At 46.2% G+C, this 23442-nt stretch overlaps 1 protein-coding gene and 1 non-coding gene across 2 annotated transcripts in view; one reads left to right on the top strand and one right to left on the bottom strand.

The window, feature by feature from the left end:
• Positions 1 to 23442, bottom strand: part of ASPH (aspartate beta-hydroxylase) — a 452693-nt gene that overhangs the window by 195680 nt on the left and 233571 nt on the right. The window contains exons 14-15 of the mRNA XM_063925233.1: positions 17387 to 17428; positions 9672 to 9716 (exon numbers count right to left, since the gene is read on the bottom strand). Coding sequence (XP_063781303.1) covers positions 9672 to 9716; positions 17387 to 17428 — 87 coding nt within the window. The remainder of the gene's footprint in view (positions 1 to 9671; positions 9717 to 17386; positions 17429 to 23442) is intronic.
• Positions 5117 to 5223, top strand: LOC134931335 (U6 spliceosomal RNA). Its single transcript, XR_010179098.1, has one exon. It is a non-coding gene; the product is annotated as a U6 spliceosomal RNA (small nuclear RNA).

The following is a 23442-nucleotide window of genomic DNA, read 5'->3' on the forward strand; positions in this document are numbered from 1 at the left end:
CGATGCGACACGGCTCCCATTCACAGCATAGGGAGAGGCGGCGCAGGAGAAGAGCTTATCTCCCAGCGCCGCCTCCACCCCTGCCCCTTCTGCTGCTGCGCCCCCTCGCTGCTATGGCAACCGACCTGGTATATTACCGGGTCGGAAAGCCACCAAAGCAGAGCAAATGCCGGATCCCACCCGGTAAGGACACGTTTCTCTTACCAGGTGGGATCCGGCATTTGCGATCTGAAAGCGGTATAATTGAGCTAAGAGAGTTGGGCAAGGTCTCACCCTCAATTAGGTGAGCTGCAAGTGCAATTAAAAAAAAAAAACACCTTAATTAATTGCAATTAAAAAAACAAACCTTAATTTTTCATGTAAAAATTGCAGCTGTAAAAGGCACATAACCACCGTTTAACTTATCGGCCTAAGAATTGAGCGTTTTCTTTACACCCATTGCAGCATTTAGTATAACAAATGTTATCACAATCTGAAACGGTCAGTCTGAAACCTGTGTTGATTTGGTGTGAAATAACCCTCCGGCGTCTCGGCAAACACTCGATCGGGATCCCGGCACTGGGATATGTACATACATATAAGATTTATTTTATGTCCTAATACTCTAAATGTACTCTGCTTATCTTGTAAAACAGGCTGTTTCAGAAACCACTATAGAAGTGCAAGCTGACCGTAGATACATACCAAAGACCATTGCTAAGCTGGGAAATAAAGCAATACAGTTACAGAGCTGGATTCATTAGGTTTTATTTTTTGCAAATGAATGGACTGATATTTCTAGGAAAGCTGGCATTTGTTACTTAGGTTACTTGTTCTTACTATGGGGAAGGGGGGGGGGGGGGATACAATTGTTTTTGGGCACCCATTACAGACCGGAACTATTAAATTTCAGTTTTGTCATCAGGCACAAGTACTGTGAGCGGCCATGATTCCTTCTCGCACCCTCCTGAGATAGCGGTCAGAAAGCCGCAAAGAGTCAGCCATGCCCAGTGCTTTAGATGGGTTTAGCCACTTTAAATGTTGAAACCCGGCCCATATGGGCGTGACATGCGCGATAAGTAATGGGCACCAAGTTAATCGCACCAACCAGCACAAGCAATTGAATCGCCCCCTAAGTGTTTGACACTTCATGTACCTACATAGTGAGTGAATCTGTTGTTTCTCCAAAGATCCAACATAAGCGGTCAGCTGTAGCTCAAACAAGGAACCACAGAACTCATCTGATCCCAGTGTAAATACAATAAGGAACACTGAAAACAGGACGCGATACCAAACAAAGTTCCTCCAGGACAGAGCAGATTCATTTGCTGGCCTCATTATGCATCAGAGCACAAAGCAACACCAGATTCATTCATGTAACTAGGGCCATATAGCAACACTGGATTAATCTACCAGCCGCACACAACAGCAGATTAGTTTCAGTCTCCTGACTACAGAATGCTTCATTAGATTTATGCTCAAAAGCTGGTGGGTTTTATAGGCGCTGAATTCATTTATTATCCACAAGAACAATAAAACTTTTCCATACAAATGTGACGCTGCTATTCTGGTGCATTTGGTATGGACCACGTAACAGAAATAGGCGTTCCATTACTATCCGTTAGAGTATGTAAATATTATAGTTGGAGAACCTTTCCATATAGATAACAAGAATCATTATATAGCAGGGATATTTATTAATATTAATTGTCAACCTATAATCCATTGGCACGTCTGTAACATTACTGGTGTATATGGTACATTGCCTAACTAAGGAATATGCCATGCCCTCTCTGTTCAATAAATACAATTTATAAACCAGTCACCATTTACGAGCCCACTTGATGGAGAATTCTGCACAGGAAACTTTGTGCATACTATCCAGCTATAAACATTACCTAATGCACGCCTTTGTGCCCAAAGGGTCTGTAGCTGAATGTGACATAGATACCCCCAAACTGCAGGCTAAAAATACAATGGCTAGCAAAAGCAAAGCTGCAACTACCCAAAGATTTTCACGTGTTGGCACGTGTAGCACATGTGCTAGGTGTATATTTAACTTACATCACATACCTATGTCTTGAAATTGATTTGCTTCTGAAATAAGCTTTCCGTAGGCTCCAAAACAACTAAAAAAGCTCTACTAATCAGCATCATAGGGTGCATTCACAATCAAACAATCACAAGTGACTCTAGTGCTGGCGACGTCAGTATGTCTACACAGTATTTCTATATGTCAGTGTCCATCTGTTTGCAAATATGACCTTATTACTGTATTCTGCTTGCGTTTGTCCAGCCTCTTCCTCTTCAAAACAGGTGTAAGTATCACATTCTAACAAAGCTGCATTGGTGGATAAGCATTTAGCATTCTCTGGACACACACAGTGCGATTCCTTGTCAGGTAAAAATGGGCCTCATCCACAAAGTATCCAGTAAGTCATAGAAACGGCCAGTTCAGCAGACCTCACAATACACTTTTGGCAAACAGGAAAGTTGGATGCAGAACTAGGAAGTATTGCATGTCCAACATTGAGAAAATGCTAGGGCCTCAGCCTCTCTTTCTAGTACTCACTGGAGGCAGTGGGTTGCAATGTGGGATGATACGCTACCAGAATGCTGCACCATCCTTTTAAAACTAAATTAATTGGCACCAGTAGTTTTAATAGTAGCCACTGGTTGGCTTTTAGGCACCAAACCCAGGGTGATATGCCAGGCAGCTAGCACTTTGCCAGTCACTGAACATGTTCCTGTCCCAGGTCCCGTCTATGCAGCGAGCACTTAGGACTTATATACGTGCGGACACTGCCCTGCATCCTCCACAATCGGAAACCAGATTCAACCCGCAAAATAGCTGGGAAACCAGTGGCTTGGTTATGAATAAATACATTTCTTTTTCATCCACTAGGGGTCACTGGAGTACTCTTGGGATATGGACGGCGTAGCAGAAACAAAGGCACTGAATATTTAAATTTAGAACTCTCCACCCCTCCATATCCCAGAGTACCTCAGTGTACGACCTCAGTGTTTTTTCCGTGCTCAAAGCACTAACAACGGCTTGTGGGATTCCCACACTTGGTGGAAGATTTTTATTAATTTTTCATTTTTATTTTTTAATTTTTATTTTACTATACATCCCTTCCCAGTTTATTGAAAAACATGGGTCCGGGATAGTGCCGCTGCAACAGCGCATGGCGTGTCGGTCCTCACAAAGAGCACCCTCACAGCCACAGGCCCACTGGCCTGCAACAGCTGGACGGAACTTACATAAAGAAGCCCCGTCACAGCCATAAAAAAGTGATCAAAGAGCTGGACGGAGCTTACAGAAAGAAGCCCCGTCACAGCCATGAAAGGATCAAGCTGGGCTTACAGATAGAAGCCCCGTCGCAGCTACGCCCGGAGAGCTCTGAACTTAGACGTCGCATAAGGTATGCTGGGGAAAACGGGGCGGTCAGCGCAGGCGGCCGCCCCGCTGTGTGGTGTGCGATTCAGAAAGGGGTGGTCAGCTCCCGCTGCCGCCCGAGGTGGGGGGACATTGTAGCGCTTAGCGCACGCCGCTGCTCCACTTAGCGCCCGTTCCGCCGCTGGTCTCCCCATTCAGCACGGCCAGTCTTCAGCAGTCGGTGAAATCCTCAGTGCAGGCCCCCGCTGATCTGCTCAGAGGCCGCCGGCCGCCGCAGCTCTCTCGCGGTGGGGTCCGTTACACCGCTCAGTACAGCGCCAACAGGGCGCCGGCATCGCTCCCTGCAGTGAGCGTCCCAGCTCACCGCTAACATCAGAGACGGAGACCCAGTCAGCGGGGCTCTCACATAGAAACCCGGGCAGCTTGCCTAGCAACACTCCGGCCAGCCGATTTCTGCTGCCCGGGGTTATGGTCCTTAGCCTCCCTGCAATAACTCCCCAGCTCCCCGCTGAGACACAGCGCTACAGGGAGTACAGGAGAAGGGGGAGGGAGTGGGGGACCTGGCAGATACTGCATGGCTGCAGCTGCCAGAGGCAATAAGTGTAATAGGCTGTTGAGCCTATATATATATATATATATATATATATATATATATATATATATATATATATATATATATATTTATGTATAAAAGTTATTAATATTAACATATTAAAGGCAGGGCTTATATTAAAGGTCATCTGCCTGTGATGTTCTTGTAACCTGCATGTGCTGTGATTATCAGTGTATATTAGACTGATTATCATGGGCAGCAGATATTGTATTTTCTCCTATGAATTACAAGGGAAGCATGGCATGGGGGCCATTTTTAATCATGTTTCCTGTTGCTGCCATAATTCCAGAACATTCCTACACTACATCTCTTCGCCACCGGAGGCGCAGGGGTGTTAGTGGGAAAAAATTTGGGTCAGGTTTCACATAGGCATGTAAACTGTATTTAGCCATAAATATATTTATCCATAAGTATATATATATATATATATATATATATATATAGATATATATATAGATATTACGTACTTTAAGTCTGTCCTTTGGCTATTGTGGTGTCTGTCTGTATAAGCATACAACACAGACTAAATATAAGGTTTACTATAATATCGGTACATAAATCTACCGCAAAGTCTGTTGGTTTGTACGTGTCCAATCAGATCCTATGTTAAGCATAATCTCGACGAGCGGTAAGAGCGGAGTCTCCAAAGTTACTCCGCAAGCTCTAACAAAGGATTTTCAGTCCTGTTACTTTATATGGTCTTATAATTTAATCTGACAATTATACAAACCTCACAGCGGTACCTACCACTGAGAAGGGTACATTAAACCAGCAGTCAGATAGTGCAGGGGTTTGACAACCATACATTGCTAATAGCAGAAGACTAACATCTAATCTGTCGATTTTCCTAAACAGATTTTCAATGAGTTATTAGTTAAAATATCTGACTAACAGTTAACTCTATTTACCCGTTCTAAATGGGACAATACGTCATTGGTGAATTCGTCTGTGACAAACATTATAAACATGGGTCACTAGACGCTTTATGTATCTAAACAATGACGATCACTGTTAATAAAAGAGTATCTCTGTAAAGCTTCGGCTAACACGAATCTAGCTTTTCATCGTCGTTAGTTTCACCAAAACAAGGCTAGAACTTGTTTAATGCTAATTTGATATTCACAGTGCTCGCTTCGGCAGCACATATACTAAAATTGGAACGTTACAGAGAATATTAGCATAGCCCCTGCGCAAGGATGACACGCAAATTCGTGAAGCGTTCCATAACAAAATATTACCCGACGTATAATTCCTTTAGACTTCAGTTTTTTTTTTTTTTCAAGGCTGTGGTACAAAAACAGTCACGACTTGTAACGACATGGTGCTAAGGTCAACAAGCCAGTGGCTTAACGGCCTCTTAGGTCATTTAGCATTTCCAATTGTGGAAGCGCGCCGTTACACGTGACATTTGCCGGGTTTCCAAACATCCACTCATGGATGTATCAGCTACTTACATCTGCTGGTTTCAGCTGTGTTTTATTTCAACACCAACAGAGTCAGGGTTAATTATTCCCCTCTGTTTGGGGTAGCGAGGCCGAAGGGCTCCGTCGCAGTCTCAATCAGCAAGTCACTTACTACAGTTGGAAATGGATTTACTGCAGTTAGTACTTGCATAGTTGAAGCCACAAGATTGCAGGATTATGCTTGATCTTCACAATGCGTATTTACCCATTTCCGGGTTGGTCACCGCATCACAGGTTCTTGCGTTTTGCAATACGCCACAACCATTATCCATTTCAGGTTCTACCGTTTGGCCTATTGTCAGCGCCTCGGGTATTCACCAAGGTGATGTTGGGGCAATAGCTCATTTCAGAGCCCTAGCGGTGACAATCGTTACATATTTAGACGATCTGCTCATAAGAACTCTGTCTCAACAGAAGTTCATCTTACTTGCGCTACTAACGTACACCACGGTAGCAGGTCAAGTTCGAAAACAATCGCATCTAATTCCGTCTAAACGACTTCAGTCCTAGGTAAGATTATAAATACGGTAAATCAAAGAGATTTACCTACTACACCAGCAAGAACAAATATACCAGCTAGTACAATTCGTGCAAAAGCCACGCACACTAGCGGTACATTGGTGTATTCGCCTATTAGGAACAATGATGTGTTTTCAAAGCGCTGCAACAATGATGTTTTTTTTTTTTTTCACAGCGTTTTAGTTCGCCGGGTTTTCAGGGCGAGGGTGTATATACTCTGGACGAGAGTCTCAGAGGTTGAGGAGTTGTAGTGACAAAGATCAGCGACAGGGGTTCTAAAACGGATCACGACAGATTGCTGTCTATAAATGTCCTGGAACTCCGTGCAATTTACAATGCACTACATGCTTCGTTTTCAGTCTGTCCAAGTGCAGTCAGACAACGCAACGGGAGTTGCATACAAGGGAGGACCGAGAAGCCGCATGGCAATACGGCAGGTAGTTCGAATCCTCAAATTGCCCAGAACACCATTAGGTGATGTTGTCTACGGGGATCATTCCGGGAGTGGACATCTGTTAGACAGATGATCTCACCCCTCGGGATTTTTATCCATAAAACTGGGCATTTAATCCACAGGTGTTTCATAGGTGAATCCACAAGTGGGGTTATCCTCAGGTATACATGATGGCATCTCGCCACAATTACAAACGCTCAGTATGTGTACAGAGCGAAAGATCACAAAAGCAGTGGCAGTGGAGGTCTCACATTCGTGTGGTCATACAGCTTCGTGTATCTGCCTCCACCATTTTCCTCTGCTCTTTTTCTCTCTCTCCGTTGCTAAAACGGATCATAAGACAGTTCGTCACAGTCATACTAGTGATATCTCATGGATTTCGGAGAGCTTGTTTCTTGAAGCTCCAAAGAATACTTGCACACGATCTTGGGCCCCTCATAATACGTCCAACCTGTTACAACAGGGACCGTTCGTTGACCCCTATTCATGTACCGCGGCTGCGGTTGATGGGGTGGGGGTTCAGACCACCCTCTTAAGAAAATACATAGGGCATTACAGTATTCGTATACCAACCATGTTATGTTATGAGCTAGGAACCCGCTTACGGCAGCTCATTATTACACAATTTGGTGTGCCTATATAGGTGGGTGTGAAGCTCAGAAGTTTCCGACATCATCTTTTAAGTTACCCGTATTCTGTTATTTACAGACGGGGTGGGATGGAGAACTGCGTTTATCTGCACTAAAGGTGCAGGTATCTGTGTGGTCAATTTATTTACACAGACGTTTGAATCTATTGCGTCGGTACACACCTTTCTACAAGGTGTCATCAAAGTGCAGCCTCCATTTATCCCACCTACAGCGCCAGGCGACTTGAAGCTGGGTTCAGATTTCTTACAGTTTTCATATTTTTGAACCCTTACAACAAATGGGAATTAAGTTTCTCAATTGGAAAACGTTTTTTCTTCTAGCCGTAGCTTCGGCAAGGGGTTTGTTTTCATATTTCGGTGCCTTGTATTCAAAGCCACCGTATTTGAGTTTTATCATAACAAAGCAGACCTTCGGACCAATTCCGATTTCTTATTCTTCACATCAATAAACCAATAGTGGTTCCTGTGTTGACAGCACATTCTAGAATTATGAATGTGGTACACGCATTACGCGTCTATATGTCCCGAACTTATACAGTACGTAATACGTATACGTTGTTTGTTATATATGATGCTGCCAACTGGAGTTAGACAGGTTCTCAGCAAACATTATCTAGTTCGATAAAAATGACTACAAGTCACGCTTACTTTAAAGCTAAGTTACAGTCGCCTACGTCAGTAATAGCTTATCCCACAGGTTCTGTGGGAATGTCATGACCAGCTGGTCGTGCAGCGTCTACGATGCGGATACATGGCCTTCAGTGCACACGTTTGTGCGCGTTTACACGTTATGAAACGGTTGCACGTTTGTGCGCGTTTACACGTTATGAAACGGTTGCGGCATCAGCATCTAGCTTTGGCCGTCTACTGTCACAGGTGTCAAACAGCTCTCCCGCCCACGAGGGAAGCTTTGGTACGTCCCAAGAGTACTCCAGTGACCCCTAGTGGATGAAAAAGAAAATAGGATTTTGGTACTTACCAGGTAAATCCTTTTCTTTGAATCCATAGGGGGCACTGGACGCCCACCCAGAGCAGTTTTACCTGGGTTGGTTTAAGCTCAAAGGAGCTTATGGTAACACAGTTTACCAGGGTTGTATTAAGCTCAGAGGAGCTTATGGTAAGAAATTTTCACCGATTGGTTCAAATTATCGGTTATGGGGTCAACTGTTTAGTTGACAGTAACGTTATGGGTCAACTTTGTTGTTGTCCGTTATGTGATAGGAATTCTCCATTGTCAACCTCTCTATAGTCTTGTTCGCTCAGTAAAAAACACTGAGGTCGTACACCGAGGTACTCTGGGATATGGAGGGGTGGAGAGTTCTAAATTTAAATATTCAGTGCCTTTGTTTCTGCTACGCCGTCCATATCCCAAGAGTACTCCAGTGCCCCCTATGGATTCAAAGAAAAGGATTTACCTGGTAAGTACCAAAATCCTATTTTGTGTTTGCCCGGCTGCTGTTTCTCAAACTATAAACCAGTTCTAAGAAACAACCAGTAGATGGCAACATAGTGACTCCCTTAATGTCTTGTAATCACTTCACATCTAAGCACAGCAGCATTCAGCAATAACACTCAAGAATACCGAAATCTTTTCTTCTAAATCAGTGGTTCTCAAACTCGGTCCTCAGGACCCCACACAGTGCATGTTTTGCAGGTAACCCAGCAAGTGCACAGGTGTATTAATTACTCACTGACATTTTAAAAGGTCCACAGGTGGAGCTAATTATTTCACTTGTGATTTTGTGAGGAGACCTGCAAAACATGCACCGTGTGGGGTCCTGAGGACAGAGTTTGAGAACCTGTGTTCTAAATGAATGCAACATTAAAAGTCCAAAGAAACACAGCAACGACTTCACTCTGCTGACACACAGCTCCACATTCTCTACACTGTTCCTATCCTTATTTTAGCTGTACCCCTTAAAAATAGAAGGGTTTAATCATCTACCTAAAACCTCTCCAACGTAAGATATCCACACGTTAGTACCAGCAATTTGTCCTAATCCTAGTATGCACATGGCCCCTGGTGCCCAAGAACATTAACTTGGCAAATCATTTTCAGGCACGCCTGGAAATCTAGTTGACAAATGACTGCTGTCAGTCTGCATGTGGGGATCTGCCTCCTCACCCTGAGGCCTCCATGTGATCAAACACAGCACCAAGCAGCAGTGTGACCTAACCAACCATATTGCTTGTGCCAAGTGGAGAGCCTTCAGCTGTGTCGTGTGTACCCTGATAGTGAGACGATATCAAACACCCGGGAAAGTACTACAAGTTACCAAACAATATGTAAGCTTTCCATTAAAGTAACCGACAAAAGGTTAGGTACTAATGCCTAAAAAGATTTTGCCAACTCATTAGCATTCCCTTAGATACAGTAGTTGCCATGTCTAGTTTAGGATTTAATCCTGTTACTGAAGCAAAAGGGGAAAATTTAGTTTAGCTTTCCACAAAGGAGGAAATAAAATGAACCATGATAAATTGCCGCTGACAATTTTGTGTTGTGTTATGTAAATGGTTCCTGTCGAACAAAAGTGGAAGAGAACCAAATGGAAAAACCAAACAATGCGCTTTATACGCAAAAAATGTGCATTTACCTGCATGTTTTTCAGTGTGTTCCTCAGTTGGTACGGAGTTTGATTCTGAAAGGAAAGAAAATAAGGATTAGTTTGTGACATAAATGTACATCTGGGCAGAGACGTTTTCCCTTACTACCTATATTCCCCATCATAGCAGAAAGGCAAGGGTCCTTCATTTATCATCCACAATGAGACCGTTCCTACCCATTATCATCAAAGTGATGCTTGCAATGGTCTTGCTGGTAATACTATAACAATAAGAGTCTTATAGGATTAAAAAAAAAATAGGATTTTAAATACCTACCAGTAAATCCTTTTCTCGTAGTCCATAAGGGATATTGGGGACACATTAGTACGATGGGTATAGATGGGGTCCAAAGGAGCCAGTGCACTTTAAATTTCTTCCACTGGGTGTGCTGGCTCCTGCCCTCTGTGCCCCCTCCCACAGGCAGTTATAGGTAAAACAGTGCCCGAAGGAGAAAGGACATACTTGAGAGAAATAACAACAATGAGAAGTGTGGTGAGATTTACACACCAGCACACCATAACATAATTGGACCAGCAACGGCTGGCAACAGAAACAGCAACAGCTGAACAGGTAACACATAACAGAGAACCTGCAGAAAGTCACCACACAGAGGCGGGCGCCCAATATCCCTTATGAACTACGGGAAAAGGATTTACCGGTAGGTATTTAAAATGTCTATAGCATCCATAAGGGATATTGGGGACACCTTAGTATGATGGCGATGTCCCAGAACGGGCGGGAACGTGCGGAGACATCTGCAGCACCACCTGCCCAAACTGGGTATCCTCTTTGGCCAGGGTATCAAACTTGTAGAATTTCACAAAAGGTGTTTCCCCCCTCCCCCGACCAGGTAGCAGCTCGGCATAGTTGCAAGGCCGAGACTCCATGGGCAGCCGCTCAGGAATAGCCCACCGATCTAGTAGAGACTGGACCTTTTAGAGACTTAGGAACAGGTAAGGCTGCCGACACATAGGCCTGTTGGATAGTAAGTCGAATCCAATGAGCAATGGACTGCTTCGAAGCAGGGCATCCCTTCTTCTGTGCACCATAGAGCACGAACAAGGAATCAGTCTTTCTGATCCGAGCTGTACACTTGACACAGATCTTCAAGGCACGCACAGCATCCAATGCCTCCGGAGGAGCAGAAGCTTCAGAACAGAACAGAAACACAATAGGCTGATTCAGATGAAACGCAGAAACAACCTTTGGTAGGAACTGCTGTCTAGTCCTGAGTTTCGCTCTGTCCTCATAAAAGACCAAATACGGACTTTTATACGATAAGGCACCAAATTCTGAGACATGTCTAGCAGAAGCCAAGGCCAATAACATCCACGTGAGGTACTTGTCTTCTACCATTATAAGGAGGTTCAAACCAGGAGAACTGTAGAAATCGCAATACCACATCCAAATCCCAAGGAGCCGTAGGCGGCACAAACAAAGGTTGGGTGTGAAGCACCCCTTGTAAGAAGGTCTGAACTTCAGGCAGTATAGCCAACTTCTTTTGAAAGAAGATTGAAAGAGCCGAAATTTGAACCTTAATGGATCCCAGACGTAAGCCTTGATCCACTCGAGCCTGAAGGAAACAAAGGAATCTTCCCAAGTGAAAATCGGCAGATGAATTTCTGCATTCCTCGCACCAGGAGACGTATCTCCGCCAGATATTATGATAGTGTTTTGACGTCACAGGTTTTCTGGCTTGCACCATAGTGGCAATGACCTTTTTGGAAAGTCCCTTGTGAGGTAGGATGTTCCGCTCAACTTCCATGCTGTCAAACGAAGCCACCGTAAGTCCAGGTAGACAAACGGTCCTTATTGAAGATCTCTTATGGGTGGCAGAGGCCAAGGGTCTTTGACGGACATATCCAGAAGATCTGCGTAACACGCTCTCCTGGGCCAATCCAGGGCAAACAAAATTGCTTGTACTCCTTGATGCCGGTTCCTCTTGAGCACCTTTGGGATCAACGGAATCGGAGGAAATATGTAGACCAGCTGGTAAGGCCAAGGCGACGTTAGTGCATCCACTGCGCATGCCTGAGGGTCTCTGGTTCGCGAGCAATAGAAGCGAAGTTTCTTGTTGAGGCGAGTCGCCATCATGTCGATTTGGGGGCAACCCCATTGGTCGATGATCTGTTGAAACACTTGAGGATTTAGGCCCCACTCCCCTGGGTGGAGGTCGTGGTGACTCAGGAAGTCCGCTTCCCAATTGTCCACTCCCGGAATGAAAATTGCGAACAGTGCTAGTGCATTTCTTTCCGCCCAGAGGAGTATTCTTGATACTTCTCGCATGCAGGCCCTGCTTTTTGTCCCTCCTTGTCAATTGAAGTACGCCACAGCCGTGGCGTTGTCCGACTGTACCTGGATTGCTTGATCCCGGAGCAGAAGGGAGGCCTGAATCAGGGCATTGTAGATAGGACGAAGTTCCAGGATGTTGATCGGAAGTAGGGCCTCTTGGGCAGACCTCCTCCTGCCCTGGAACTGCACCCCTTGGGTGACAGCCCCCCATCCTCTCAGACCTGCATCTGTCGTGAAGAGGATCCAATCCTGAATCCCGACCTTCCTGGAGATTGGAAGACTGCAGCCACCACAGGAGTGAAATCCTGGCCCGGAGTAACAGTTGAATCATCCGGTGCATCTGAAGATGGGAACCGGACCACTTGTGCAGGATGTCCAGTTGAAAGGGTCTGGCATGGAACCGTCCATACTGGATGGCCTCGTACGAGGCTACCATCTTTCCCAACAATCTTATGCAAAGATGAATGGAAACGCAAGTCGGTCGGAGAACCAGGCGAACCATTTCCTGGAGAGTTCTCACTTTGTCCTCTGGGAGGAACACTTTCTGCGCTACAGTATCCAGCAGCATTTCCAGAAACAGGAGCCGTTGAGACGGCTCTAGGTGGGACTTCTGTAGATTGAGGATCCACCCTTGCCGTGATAGAAGGCGTATAGTGCGATCTATATGAAGCAGAGGAGCTCTCTCGAACTCGCTTTTATCAGGAGATCATACAGGTAAGGGACCACGTTGACCCCCTGGAGCCTGATGAGCTGGATCATCATTTCTGCCATCAACTTCGTGAACACCCTCGGAGCTGTAGACAGGCCAAACGGTAACACCTGAAATTGGTAGTGATCGTTCAGCAGGGCGAACCTCAGTTAGGCCTGATGAGGCCAAATTGGGATATGGAGGTAGGCGTCGTCCTTGATATCCAGGGACACTAGGAATTCCTGGTGTTCCAGGCCTGCAATCACTGCTCGCAAAGATTCCATCCTGAATTTGAAAACCTGTAGGTAAGGATTCAAGGACTTCAGATTCAAAACTGGCCTCACAGACCCGTCCGGTTTTGGCACAACGAACAGACTGGAGTAGTAGCCTTGTCCTTGCTGTTGCAGGGGTACTGGAACAATGGCTTGGGACTGGACCAACTTTGTGATGGCCTGTAGTACCGTAAAACGCATATTTTCCAAAGCTGGTAAGCTTGACTTGAAAAATCGTTGGGGAGGAGCACTGTCGAACGCCAGCTTGTAACCCTGAGAAATAAGATCCCTTACCCAGGAGTCCCGGCAGGAACTTAACCAGATGTGGCTGAAGTGACGTAACCTGGCTCCCACCACAAGATCCTCCCAGGAACTGGTGCTTTGTTCTTGAGACCCTCCAACGGCTGTTTCTTAGGTTTACCCCTGGTGCCTCTAGCTGCATTTGATGCACCTCTGGCCCTAGATCGAAATCTGGTTGACCGAAAGGACTGAGTAGACCAGTGGTTCTCAACCTCTGTCCTCAAGTACCCCCAACAGTTCATGTTTTCCAGGTCTCCTCACAGGATTGCAAGTGAAATAATTTGCTCCACCTGTGGGTCTTTTATAATGTGCCAGTGAGCAATGAATACACCTGTTCATGTTTTCCAGGTCAGCTAGCAGTTGAACAGGTGTATTCATTACTCACTGGCACATTATAAAAGACCCACAGGTGGAGCAAATTATTTCACTTGCAATCCTGTGAGGAGACCTGGAAAACATGAACTGTTGGGGGTACTTGAGGACAGAGGTTGAGAATCACTGGAGTAGACGGTCTAAGGTAGGTATGTCTAGCAGGCGGAGCCCCCGAGGAAAGAAACGCGGATTTCCCAGCAGTAGCTTTGGAGATCCATGCGTCCAATTCACCTCCGAAGAGGCATTCACCTGTAACGGGAAGAGATTCCACATTGCGTTTGGAGTCAGCGTCTGCAATCCACTGACGCAACCATATGGCTCTACATGCTGACACAACCATAGCAGTGGTTCTAACATTAATATTGCCACTCTCTTTTAGGAAGTCACAGAGAACTCTTGCTGTGTCCTGAATGTGTTTCAGGAAAGTCACTGCAGTAACTAGGGTCATGTCACCCGAGAGGGTGTGGTTCGTTTTATCGACAGTATCTAGGTCGACAATGTTTAGGTCGACCACTATAGGTCGACAGTCACTAGGTCGACATGGATGGAAGGTCGACAGGGTTTCTAGGTCGACAGGTCTAAAGGTCGACATGAGGGGGGGGGAAATTTGGTGTCATTTTCTTCGTAGAGTGACCGGGATCCCAAATTAGTGCACCGCGTCCCCGCGCATGGCTCGCTTCGCTCGGCACACTTTACCGTTCCAATCGTAGTCCACGTGGATCGTTAAGTATGAAAAAATAAAAAAAATTAAAAATGTGAAAAACTCATGTCGACCTTTAGACCTGTCGACCTAGCACATGTCGACCTTGAAACCCTGTCGACCTTCCATCCATGTCGACCTAGTGACTGTCGACCTATAGTGGTCGACCTAAACATTGTCGATCTTCAGACCGGATCCCACCCAAGAGACCCTCCTGAATTTGAGTAGCTCAGTTGTGAATTGCATGCATCATCCAGCAACATGCAATGACCGGTCTTTGAGATACCCCTGCAGCAATATAGATAGTAAAATTGAGGCCACTCTAAAATCTATCCCCCAGGTCCTTAACCGTAAAGGAGCCCGGAGCAGGAAGGCGAGAGAGAGAGACGTCTACAGCCGAAGATTCTTCCCAGAATTTTCTACCCTCAGGGGCAAAGGGGAATGCATGTAAAAACTGTTTCGACACCTTTTTATCTGGATTCTTCCAGGCCAGTTTAACTAAATCATCCAATTCTTTAGGATCAGGAAATGTGACAGTCAGTTTGTCTTGAGGGAGGAAAAACAACTGCTTATTTGTATTGTCCTCTAGGGGGAGCTTTAGCTCATCCCTTATAGCTAAAATGAGGGGTTCAATACCCTGTGTATGAGTGGAATCCCCACTTATAGGATCCACATCGTCCCCATCATCTTGTATATCATCATCAGTATCTGATAGAAGTGCAGGTAAAGCACGTCTATGTGGTCCAGCAGTAGAGAGGGGACGATGGGGAACTTCAGCCCTGGCAGCTAGATCTGCCACTGCTTTTTGCAGTTCTTGTGTTTTGTTGGCATTTGCAGTGAGCGGAGATGACATATCAGACATCATAGTTTTGCTAACCCCCGGCCAGGTGTGCGCGTGACTCTCCCCCACATTGTCCTCAGCAATTTGCGAGGACTGACTACACTGCTCACATGATATGGAACTGGATGAAAGAGGGGAGAATCTATTACATACACTGCACTACTTTTGTTTCACCATAATGAAAACACAACACAAGCAAGCCTGCGCTATTGCATGTGAGAGGAGACACAGAGAAAGAGAGGACCCAGCACACCCAACGCTGCAGAGCCCCAGTGAGGCTGTCAGCATTTTTAGATAACAGTGAGAACTGCTTATACAATGTAATTCCCTCAGAGGAATAATATCTGTGCACAATGAGCGGCTCTCCCCCTAATTAACACCCTGTACCAGTGATCCAGCGTGTGACAGTATGTGAAGCTGCTGCTGCTGCTTATGCAGAGGAAGGCGCCAAAATGTCGCTGAGCCCGCTCTGATGTAGCTGCGCCCCCCGCAATGGCACCAGAGCTACCTAGCTATATTTATACTGGCCCTGTCTCCTAACCATGCTGTAGCCTTACATGAATGCTTGGTACAGCCATCGCTAGTCTCACGCAGGGGCTATAGCGCCGCCCCCCCCCCAGAAGGGACCCGTATGCCCTTTTATCTTTTGGGGGTCCCCACTTTCCAAGGAATTCCTGGCCTGGGCTGACTGGTTTGGAGGTGGTTAATGTGATGGCAGGGAAGCTGTAGACCTTTTTAGTGTAGATCTATGGACCAGATACAGGCAGGAAGCACACTGAGTGTCTCACTTGCTATGGCATTATCCCCCTGGCTGGCTCAGCCTGGTGCTGGTTGCTGTTACATAAAGGGGAATCCTACGTGTTTTTTTTTTTTTTTAAGGGGGGGGAGCAGTTTAATCAGCTAATGTACCACCCCTCCCCCTAGCCATTGATCTCACTGCACATCATTGTTATCGGTTGCTGCCCAGCCCTTTTTTCCCTACAAGAAACCTTTGCTTTTCCACCACCTTCAAGGTCCCAAAGATCAAGTATTGTCCAGTGTTTTCCCCAGAATTTTTTTCCAGCCAGGTGGCATCAAGAAGTAGCCGGGTGGGGGCATTCAATAATAAAGTGTTTCATTCCTGACCGAATACTTATTATACTTAATACTACACAATTAGTTTATCACAGACACAATTACTGCCATGCCATAGAATGTTTAGCAGCTCCCAAATAATGTCCCCACTAGTTGGCACCATAGAATAGATAATGCCCCGACAGAATGCTAAGCAGCTTCCAGATGCTGCCCTAACTTTCTGGGGGGGGGGGGGGGGGGGGGGTGTTTAACAGCTCCCAGCATATACGACACAGAACAGACAGATACTGAAACTGTGTGCACTGCTGCTCAGTCAGGCAACTGTTCCCGTCTGAACAGTGTGCCCTTGCTTTTCGTCAGGGCGGAGGGAATGCAGCCCTCACCCTGCACTGCGATAGGGGGCGTGCGCGTGGCCTGACGCCCACAACACTGACCTTGCAGCGAAAGGAGTCCATCTCCTGACACCGATCAACTCTCACCAAATAGTCCTTGTTGCAGGTGGACACAGATTCCTTACGGAGTGCCCGATGGGATCATGTGACACGGACGGTCCGTCCAGAATCAGCGTCCGCCTGCAACAAGGTCTAATTAGTAAGCGTGCCGGGTGTCAGGGGACTCAAGAGGCCGTGAGTGCCGGGTGGCATGGCGTCTTGCCGGGCAGACCGTTCAAAACTTTAAGCCTGGGGAGAACACTGTTGTCCCTGTACTAAGAATGGAACACACTTTAACCAAGGTAATGAAATATTAAACAACACAAAAAGGCAAACATATAATTGAAAGAGATACTCTCTTTATTAAAAATAATCTATATATCACCTTGACAAAGGGGCGCTTGGACCCCGAAACGTCGGATCACTGTGTGTGAAATACATTTGACTTTTTGACAGACTTAGAGTGCCGCTTTACTTGTTCTCTCTATCTCTATCTCTATCTCTATCTATCCAAAGCTCTAGGAGGTAGAAGCACATTTTCCAGTATATCCACCAGCCAGTAAGTTGCTTTTATGGGAACTTTTCCAAAGACCATGTAACTGGTGCGCTCCTTGAAGTGTGCAAGACTGATATTACAGCTTGTACCTTTCCTTGAATTCTATTCCACTACAGCTGCAGCTCAATACACTGGTGATACTTTGAAGCAAAAGCAATATAGTAACTGGGGATACATACCTGCTGCCTTCTCATGTGGCCTGTCATCTTCAACTGGATTTTCTGTAATAGGGACACAGGGAACAAATTATAACCACATTCATTTGTTCTGTGGATTACTATAAAAAGGGGTTGGGTACGATATTCCAGTGAGTATTCTAACCCTATCCCTCCATCCCGCAGCCTAACCCCAACCATCCCATTCAGCAGCCTAACCCTAACCGTCCTCCTAGTGCCTAACCCTAATACTCACTGTCTGGATTTGTCGCAATTTTGACCCTCGCAATTCCGCAGCATGTACTGTATAGATGTAGGCCGAGAACCCGTGACTTGCCTCTCTATATGTGTGACCCATTTGCAAGAGAATATGCACCCATGTGATCCTATGGATTGTGGTTGAATGCGCACATCAGCAGGCACGCTAAGCTCGTCAAATGACCTGAGTTTGCACCGATGAGCTAGGACTAATCTGTATTGTGACCGCCGGGATCCTGACTACATCCCATAACATGGTAGTCAAGTAATTGCTCACAGAAAGCTTGCAACCAAAATGCCCAGATAAAACTTTGCATATTCTAATATACTTGTGGCCCTCAATTCACTAGTGGGCTAAATAACAAATGTATGCACTGAAGCACAATTGGTTTGGAATTTGTAATTATACATGTTTCTAGGAATACCAAGCTATTAATCAAGATACTTGAGGGAGGAGGGAGCAGCATCGGATGCAAGTCCATTTAGCGCCATAGGCCATCTGAAGAAGTGTAACTGGGCTGTAATAGGTTCTCACATCAGTAGAGTGAGAGATGATGATGATGAAACTGCAGGCTATACAGAGCTGTACATGTGCACCATTATACCCATAATCAGATGGATCTTATTACACCCATGAAATCAAGTGTATAGATGGGGCTGGCCAGCATCAGAGATGCAAATACACAATGCAACAGACCCATTATGTATGTTTATTTAATGTTTTGCTTCTATAATTTAATTTGGATTATGCGCTTTTAATGTTAGCCTGTTTATTTCGGTTTTATACAACAGCAAAGAACGACACAATGACCACTGGCGTATCTATAATGGGTGCAGTGTGTGTGGGGCACACGGGTTCCTGAGTCCAGAGGGGGCCCCACCACACAGGCTGTACCCATTTGTTTAACACTCACCCCTCCGGAGTAACGCGCCAACGTTAGCAGTGCTATGGAATCTCTGAAAATGGCGCAGCGCCCATTTTCATGGTGCTCTGCGCATGTGCAATAGAAAAATCACAGGGAAAAGGTCTCCCTCGCCATTTTCCCGGTGATCTGCGCATGCACAGTAGAGTGAGCCCTCTAGTGCTCAGAATCTCAGCGCTGCTCGCAGAAAGGAGGAGGCCCGAACGGAGGAGGCAGCACACAGGCCTCATCCTCCGCCCCTGACCATGGCCCACGTGTATTGGGTGATTTTTCATATGACCTTTATTCATTTAGATAATGTAGGCAGTTAGGAGCAGTCCCAGAAAACCCTGACAATAGACCAGCAAATAAAAATCGCTAGAAATAGAGCCCTAACTTAAATTTAAATGTGTTCTAGCATGAGCAAAATAGATAAATCGCCAATATAAGTTTTGAGCCAATCAGTTGTTTATATCCACTGTTCACGTAAACGCTCTGCCAACAAATATGTTATCAGACCATATCCATGAAACTGTAGCTCATTCTCTAAGCTTTTGTGACCTGAAAGCTGGCAATACACTGTACAATAATCTTCTAAACCAACCAACTGGTGTGAATAAGTGTGGTGATGAATGATCATTCACAGCCTGGAAAAATAAGATTTTAAACCTACCGGTAAATCTTTTTCTCCTAGTCCATAGAGGATGCTGGGGACTCCGTAAGGACCATGGGGTATAGACTGGCTCCGCAGGAGACATGGGCACTCTAAAGACTTTAGGATAGAATGGGTGTGCACTGGCTCCTCCCTCTATGCCCCTCCCCCAGACCTCAGAGAAACTGTGCCCAGAGGAGACGGACAGTACGAGGAAAGGATTTTTGTTAATTTAAGGGCAAGATTCATACCAGCCCACACCATATAACCTGGAATATACGTAACCAGTTATCAGTATGAACAAAACAGTATCAGCCAATGACTGATCTTAACTGTAACATAACCCTTATGTAAGCAACAACTATATACAAGTCTTGCAGAATTTTGTCCGCACTGGGACGGGCGCCCAGCATCCTCTACGGACTAGTAGAAAAAGATTTACAGGTAGGTTTAAAATCTTCTTTTCTCTTACATCCTAGAGGATGCTGGGGACTCCGTAAGGACCATGGGTATTATACCAAAGCTCCAAACCGGGCGGGAGAGTGCGGATGACTCTGCAGCACCGATTGAGCAAACATGAGGTCCTCATCAGCCACTTTTGCAAACTTGTAGAATTTTGCAAAAGTGTTTGAACCCGACCAAGTAGCCGCTCGGCAAAGCTGTAAAGCTGAGACGCCTCGGGCAGCCGCCCAAGAAGAGCCCACCTTCCTAGTGAAATGGGCCTTTACCGAATTTGGTACCGGCAATCCAGCCGTAAAATGAGCCAGCTGAATCGTGTTTCAGATCCAGCGAGCCATATTCTGCTTAGAAGCAGGAGTGCCAACCTTGTTGGCCGCATACAGGACAAACAGAGCTTCTGTTTTCCTAATCCGAGCCGTCCTGGTTACGTAAATTTTTAAGGCCCTGACTACATCAAGGGATTTGGAATCCTCCAAGTCTCCCGTAGCCACAGGCACCACAATAGGTTGGTTCATATGAAACGATGACACCACCTTAAGTAAAAATTGAGGACGAGTGCTCTATCCACATGGAAAATGAGATAGGGGCTCTTATGAGACAAGGCCGCCAATTCGGACACCCGCCTTGCAGATGCCAAGGCAAACACATGACCACCTTCCAAATGATAAACTTTAATTCAACCGTTTGAAGAGGCTCAAACCAGTGAGATTTTAGAAACTGTAACATCACGTTAAGGTCCCATGGTGCCCAAGGGGGCACAAAAGGGGGCTGGATGTGCAGCACTCCTTTTACAAAAGTCAGGACTTCAGGGAGAGAAGCCAATTCTTTCTGGAAGAATATAGATAGGCTCCATTAAGGTACAGATTTCGGCCCTAACTGTAGGCCCATATCCACTCCTGTCTGTAGAAAATGGAGAAAACGGCCCAAATGGAAATCTTCTGTAGGAGCATTCTTGGCTTCACACCAAGAAACATACTTCCTCCAGATACGGTGATAATGTTTCGCCGTTACCTCCTTCCTAGCCTTTTTCAGAGTAGGGATGACTTCTCCCGGAATACCCTTCCCAGCTAGGATTCGATGTTCAACCGCCATGCCATCAAACGTAACCGCGGTAAGTCTTGGAACACGCAGGGTCCCTGCTGCAACAAGTCCTCCCTGAGAGGAAGAGGCCATGGATCTTCTGTGAGCAGTTCCTGAAGATCTGAATACCAGGCCCTTCGAGGCCAATCCGGAACAATGAGTATTGTCTGCACTCTTTTTCGTCTTAAGAGTCTCAATATTTTTGAGACGAGAGGAAGAGGAGGAAACACATGTCCACCGCTACTGCCTGAGGGTCCCTTGACCTGGCACAATACCTCCGAAGCTTCTTGTTGAGGCGTGACGCCATCATGTCTATTTGAGAAAGTCCCCAAAGACTTGTTATTTCTGCAAAAACTTCTTGATGAAGTCCCCACCTCCTGGATGGAGATCGTATCTGCTGAATGAATACTGCTGAGAGAGCGCTTACGTGATTTTCTGCCCAGCGCAAAATCCTGGTGGCTTCCGCCATTGCCACTCTGCTCCTTGTCCCGCCTTGGCGGTTTACATGAGCCACGGCTGTGACGTTGTCTGATTGAATCAGAACCGGTAGGTCGCGAAGAATATTCTCCGCTTGTCGTAGGCCGTTGTATATGGCCCTTAATTCCAGTATGTTGATGTGTAGACAAGCCTCCTGGCTTGACCACAGTCCCTGAAAATTCCTTCCTTGTGTGACTGCTCCCCATCCTCGGAGGCTCGCGTCCGTGGTCACCAGAACCCAGTCCTGAATGCCGAACTTGCGACCCTCTAGAAGTTGAGCACTCTGCAGCCACCACAGGAAAGACACCCTGGCCCTGGGGGAACAGGGTTATTTTCTGATGAATTTGAGTGTGGTACCCAGACCACTTGTCCAGAAGATCCCACTGAAAAGTCCTCGCATGAAACTTGCCGAAGGGGATGGCCTCGTAGGTCGCCACCATTTTCCCCAGTACTTGAGTGCCTGGATGGACTGACACTCTTTTCGGTTTTAACAGGTCTCTGACCAAGTTCTGGAGTTCCTGGGCTTTTTCCATTGGGAGAAAAACCCTCTTTTGTTCTGTGTCCAGAATCATGCCTAAGAAAGACAGCCGAGTCGTTGGAACCAACTGTGACTTTGGCGGATTTAGAATCCAGCCATGTTGCTGTAGTACTCTCAGGGAGAGCCACACGCTTTTCTGCAACTGTTCCTTTGATCTCGCTTTTATCAGGAGATCGTCCAAGTACGGGATAATTGTGACTCCTTGCCTGCGCAGGAGCAACTACTTTGGTGAACATCTGAAACTGGTAACGACAGTTCTCTACAGCGAATCTCAGGTATGCCCGATGAGGGGGATATATGGGTACGTGACACCATAAAATCCCCCCCTCCCAGGCTGTAGATAACTGCCCTGAGCAATTCCATCTTGAACTTGAACCTTAAGTACAAGTTCAGGGATTTTAAATTTTAGAATGGGTCTGACCGAGCCATCCGGTTTCAGGACCACAAATAAGGTTGAATAGTACCCTTTTCCCTGATGTATTAGGGGAACCTTGATAATCACTAGCTGTTGACACAGCTTTTGAATTGCAGCTAAAACTATCTCCCTCTCCGGGGGAGAAGCTGGTAAAGCAGAGTTGAAGAATAGGCGAGAAGGCACGTCTTCGAATTCCAGCTAGTAGCCTTGGAATACTATTTCCATCGCCCAAGAACCCACATCCGACTGACCCCAGACGTGGCTGAAGAGTCGAAGACGTGCCCCCACCGGTGCGGACTCCCTCAGTAGAGCCCCCGCGTCATGCGGTGGATTTAGTAGAAGCTGGGGAGGACTTCTGTTCCTGGGAACTGGCCGTAGCAGACATTCTTTTCCCTCTACCCTTACCTCTGGTGAGGAAGGAAGAGCCCCGACCTCTTCTGGACTTATGCGACCGAAAAGACCGCATCTGATACTGTGGTGTTTTCTTTTGCTGTGGGGGAACATAAGGCAAAAAAGTAGATTATCCCGCGGCAGCTGTGGAAACAAGGTCCGCGAGACCTTCCCTAAATGAAACCTCCCCCTTGTAAGGTAAAACTTTCATATGCCTATTTGAGTCGGCATCACCCGTCCATTGGCGGGTCCACAGTGCTCGCCTAGCCGAGATCGCCATGGCGTTGGCTCTTGAACCTAGTAGCCCGACATCTCTGAGCGCCTCTCACCTATAAGACTGCGTCTTTGATGTGACCTAAGGTCAATAACATGGTATCCCTAGGGTATCAAAATCAGCTGACAAGGTATCTGACCAATCTGCCACCGCGCTACAAACCCAAGCCGATGCTATTGCCGGTCTGAGCAAAGCACCCGTATGTGTATTGGCGACTGTAGCGCCACCTTCTTGGACAAGCGCGTTAAAGCCTTGCCCACCCTGGGCGAGGATTCCCACCGTACCCTGTCCTGTGCAGGGAAAGGATACGCCATAAGTTCTTTTGGGAATCTGCAGTTTTTTGTCTGAAGTTTCCCAAGCTTTTTCAATTAATGTGTTCAGCTCATGAGCTGGGGGAAATGTTACCTCAGGCTTCCTTTCCTTAAACATGTGCACCCTCGTGTTAGGGACAGAGGGGTCATCTGTGATATGCAAAACATCCTTTATTGCAATAATCATATAATTAATACTTTTAGCCACCCTTGGGTGTAACCTTGCCTCATCGTAGTCGACACTGGAGTCAGAATCCGTGTCGGTATCAGTGTCTGCTATTTGGGATAGGGGACGTTTTTGAGACCCTGAAGGGCCCTGTGACC

The sequence above is a fragment of the Pseudophryne corroboree genome, chromosome 5 (genome assembly GCF_028390025.1).
Source record: "Pseudophryne corroboree isolate aPseCor3 chromosome 5, aPseCor3.hap2, whole genome shotgun sequence".
Lineage (NCBI taxonomy): Eukaryota > Metazoa > Chordata > Amphibia > Anura > Myobatrachidae > Pseudophryne > Pseudophryne corroboree.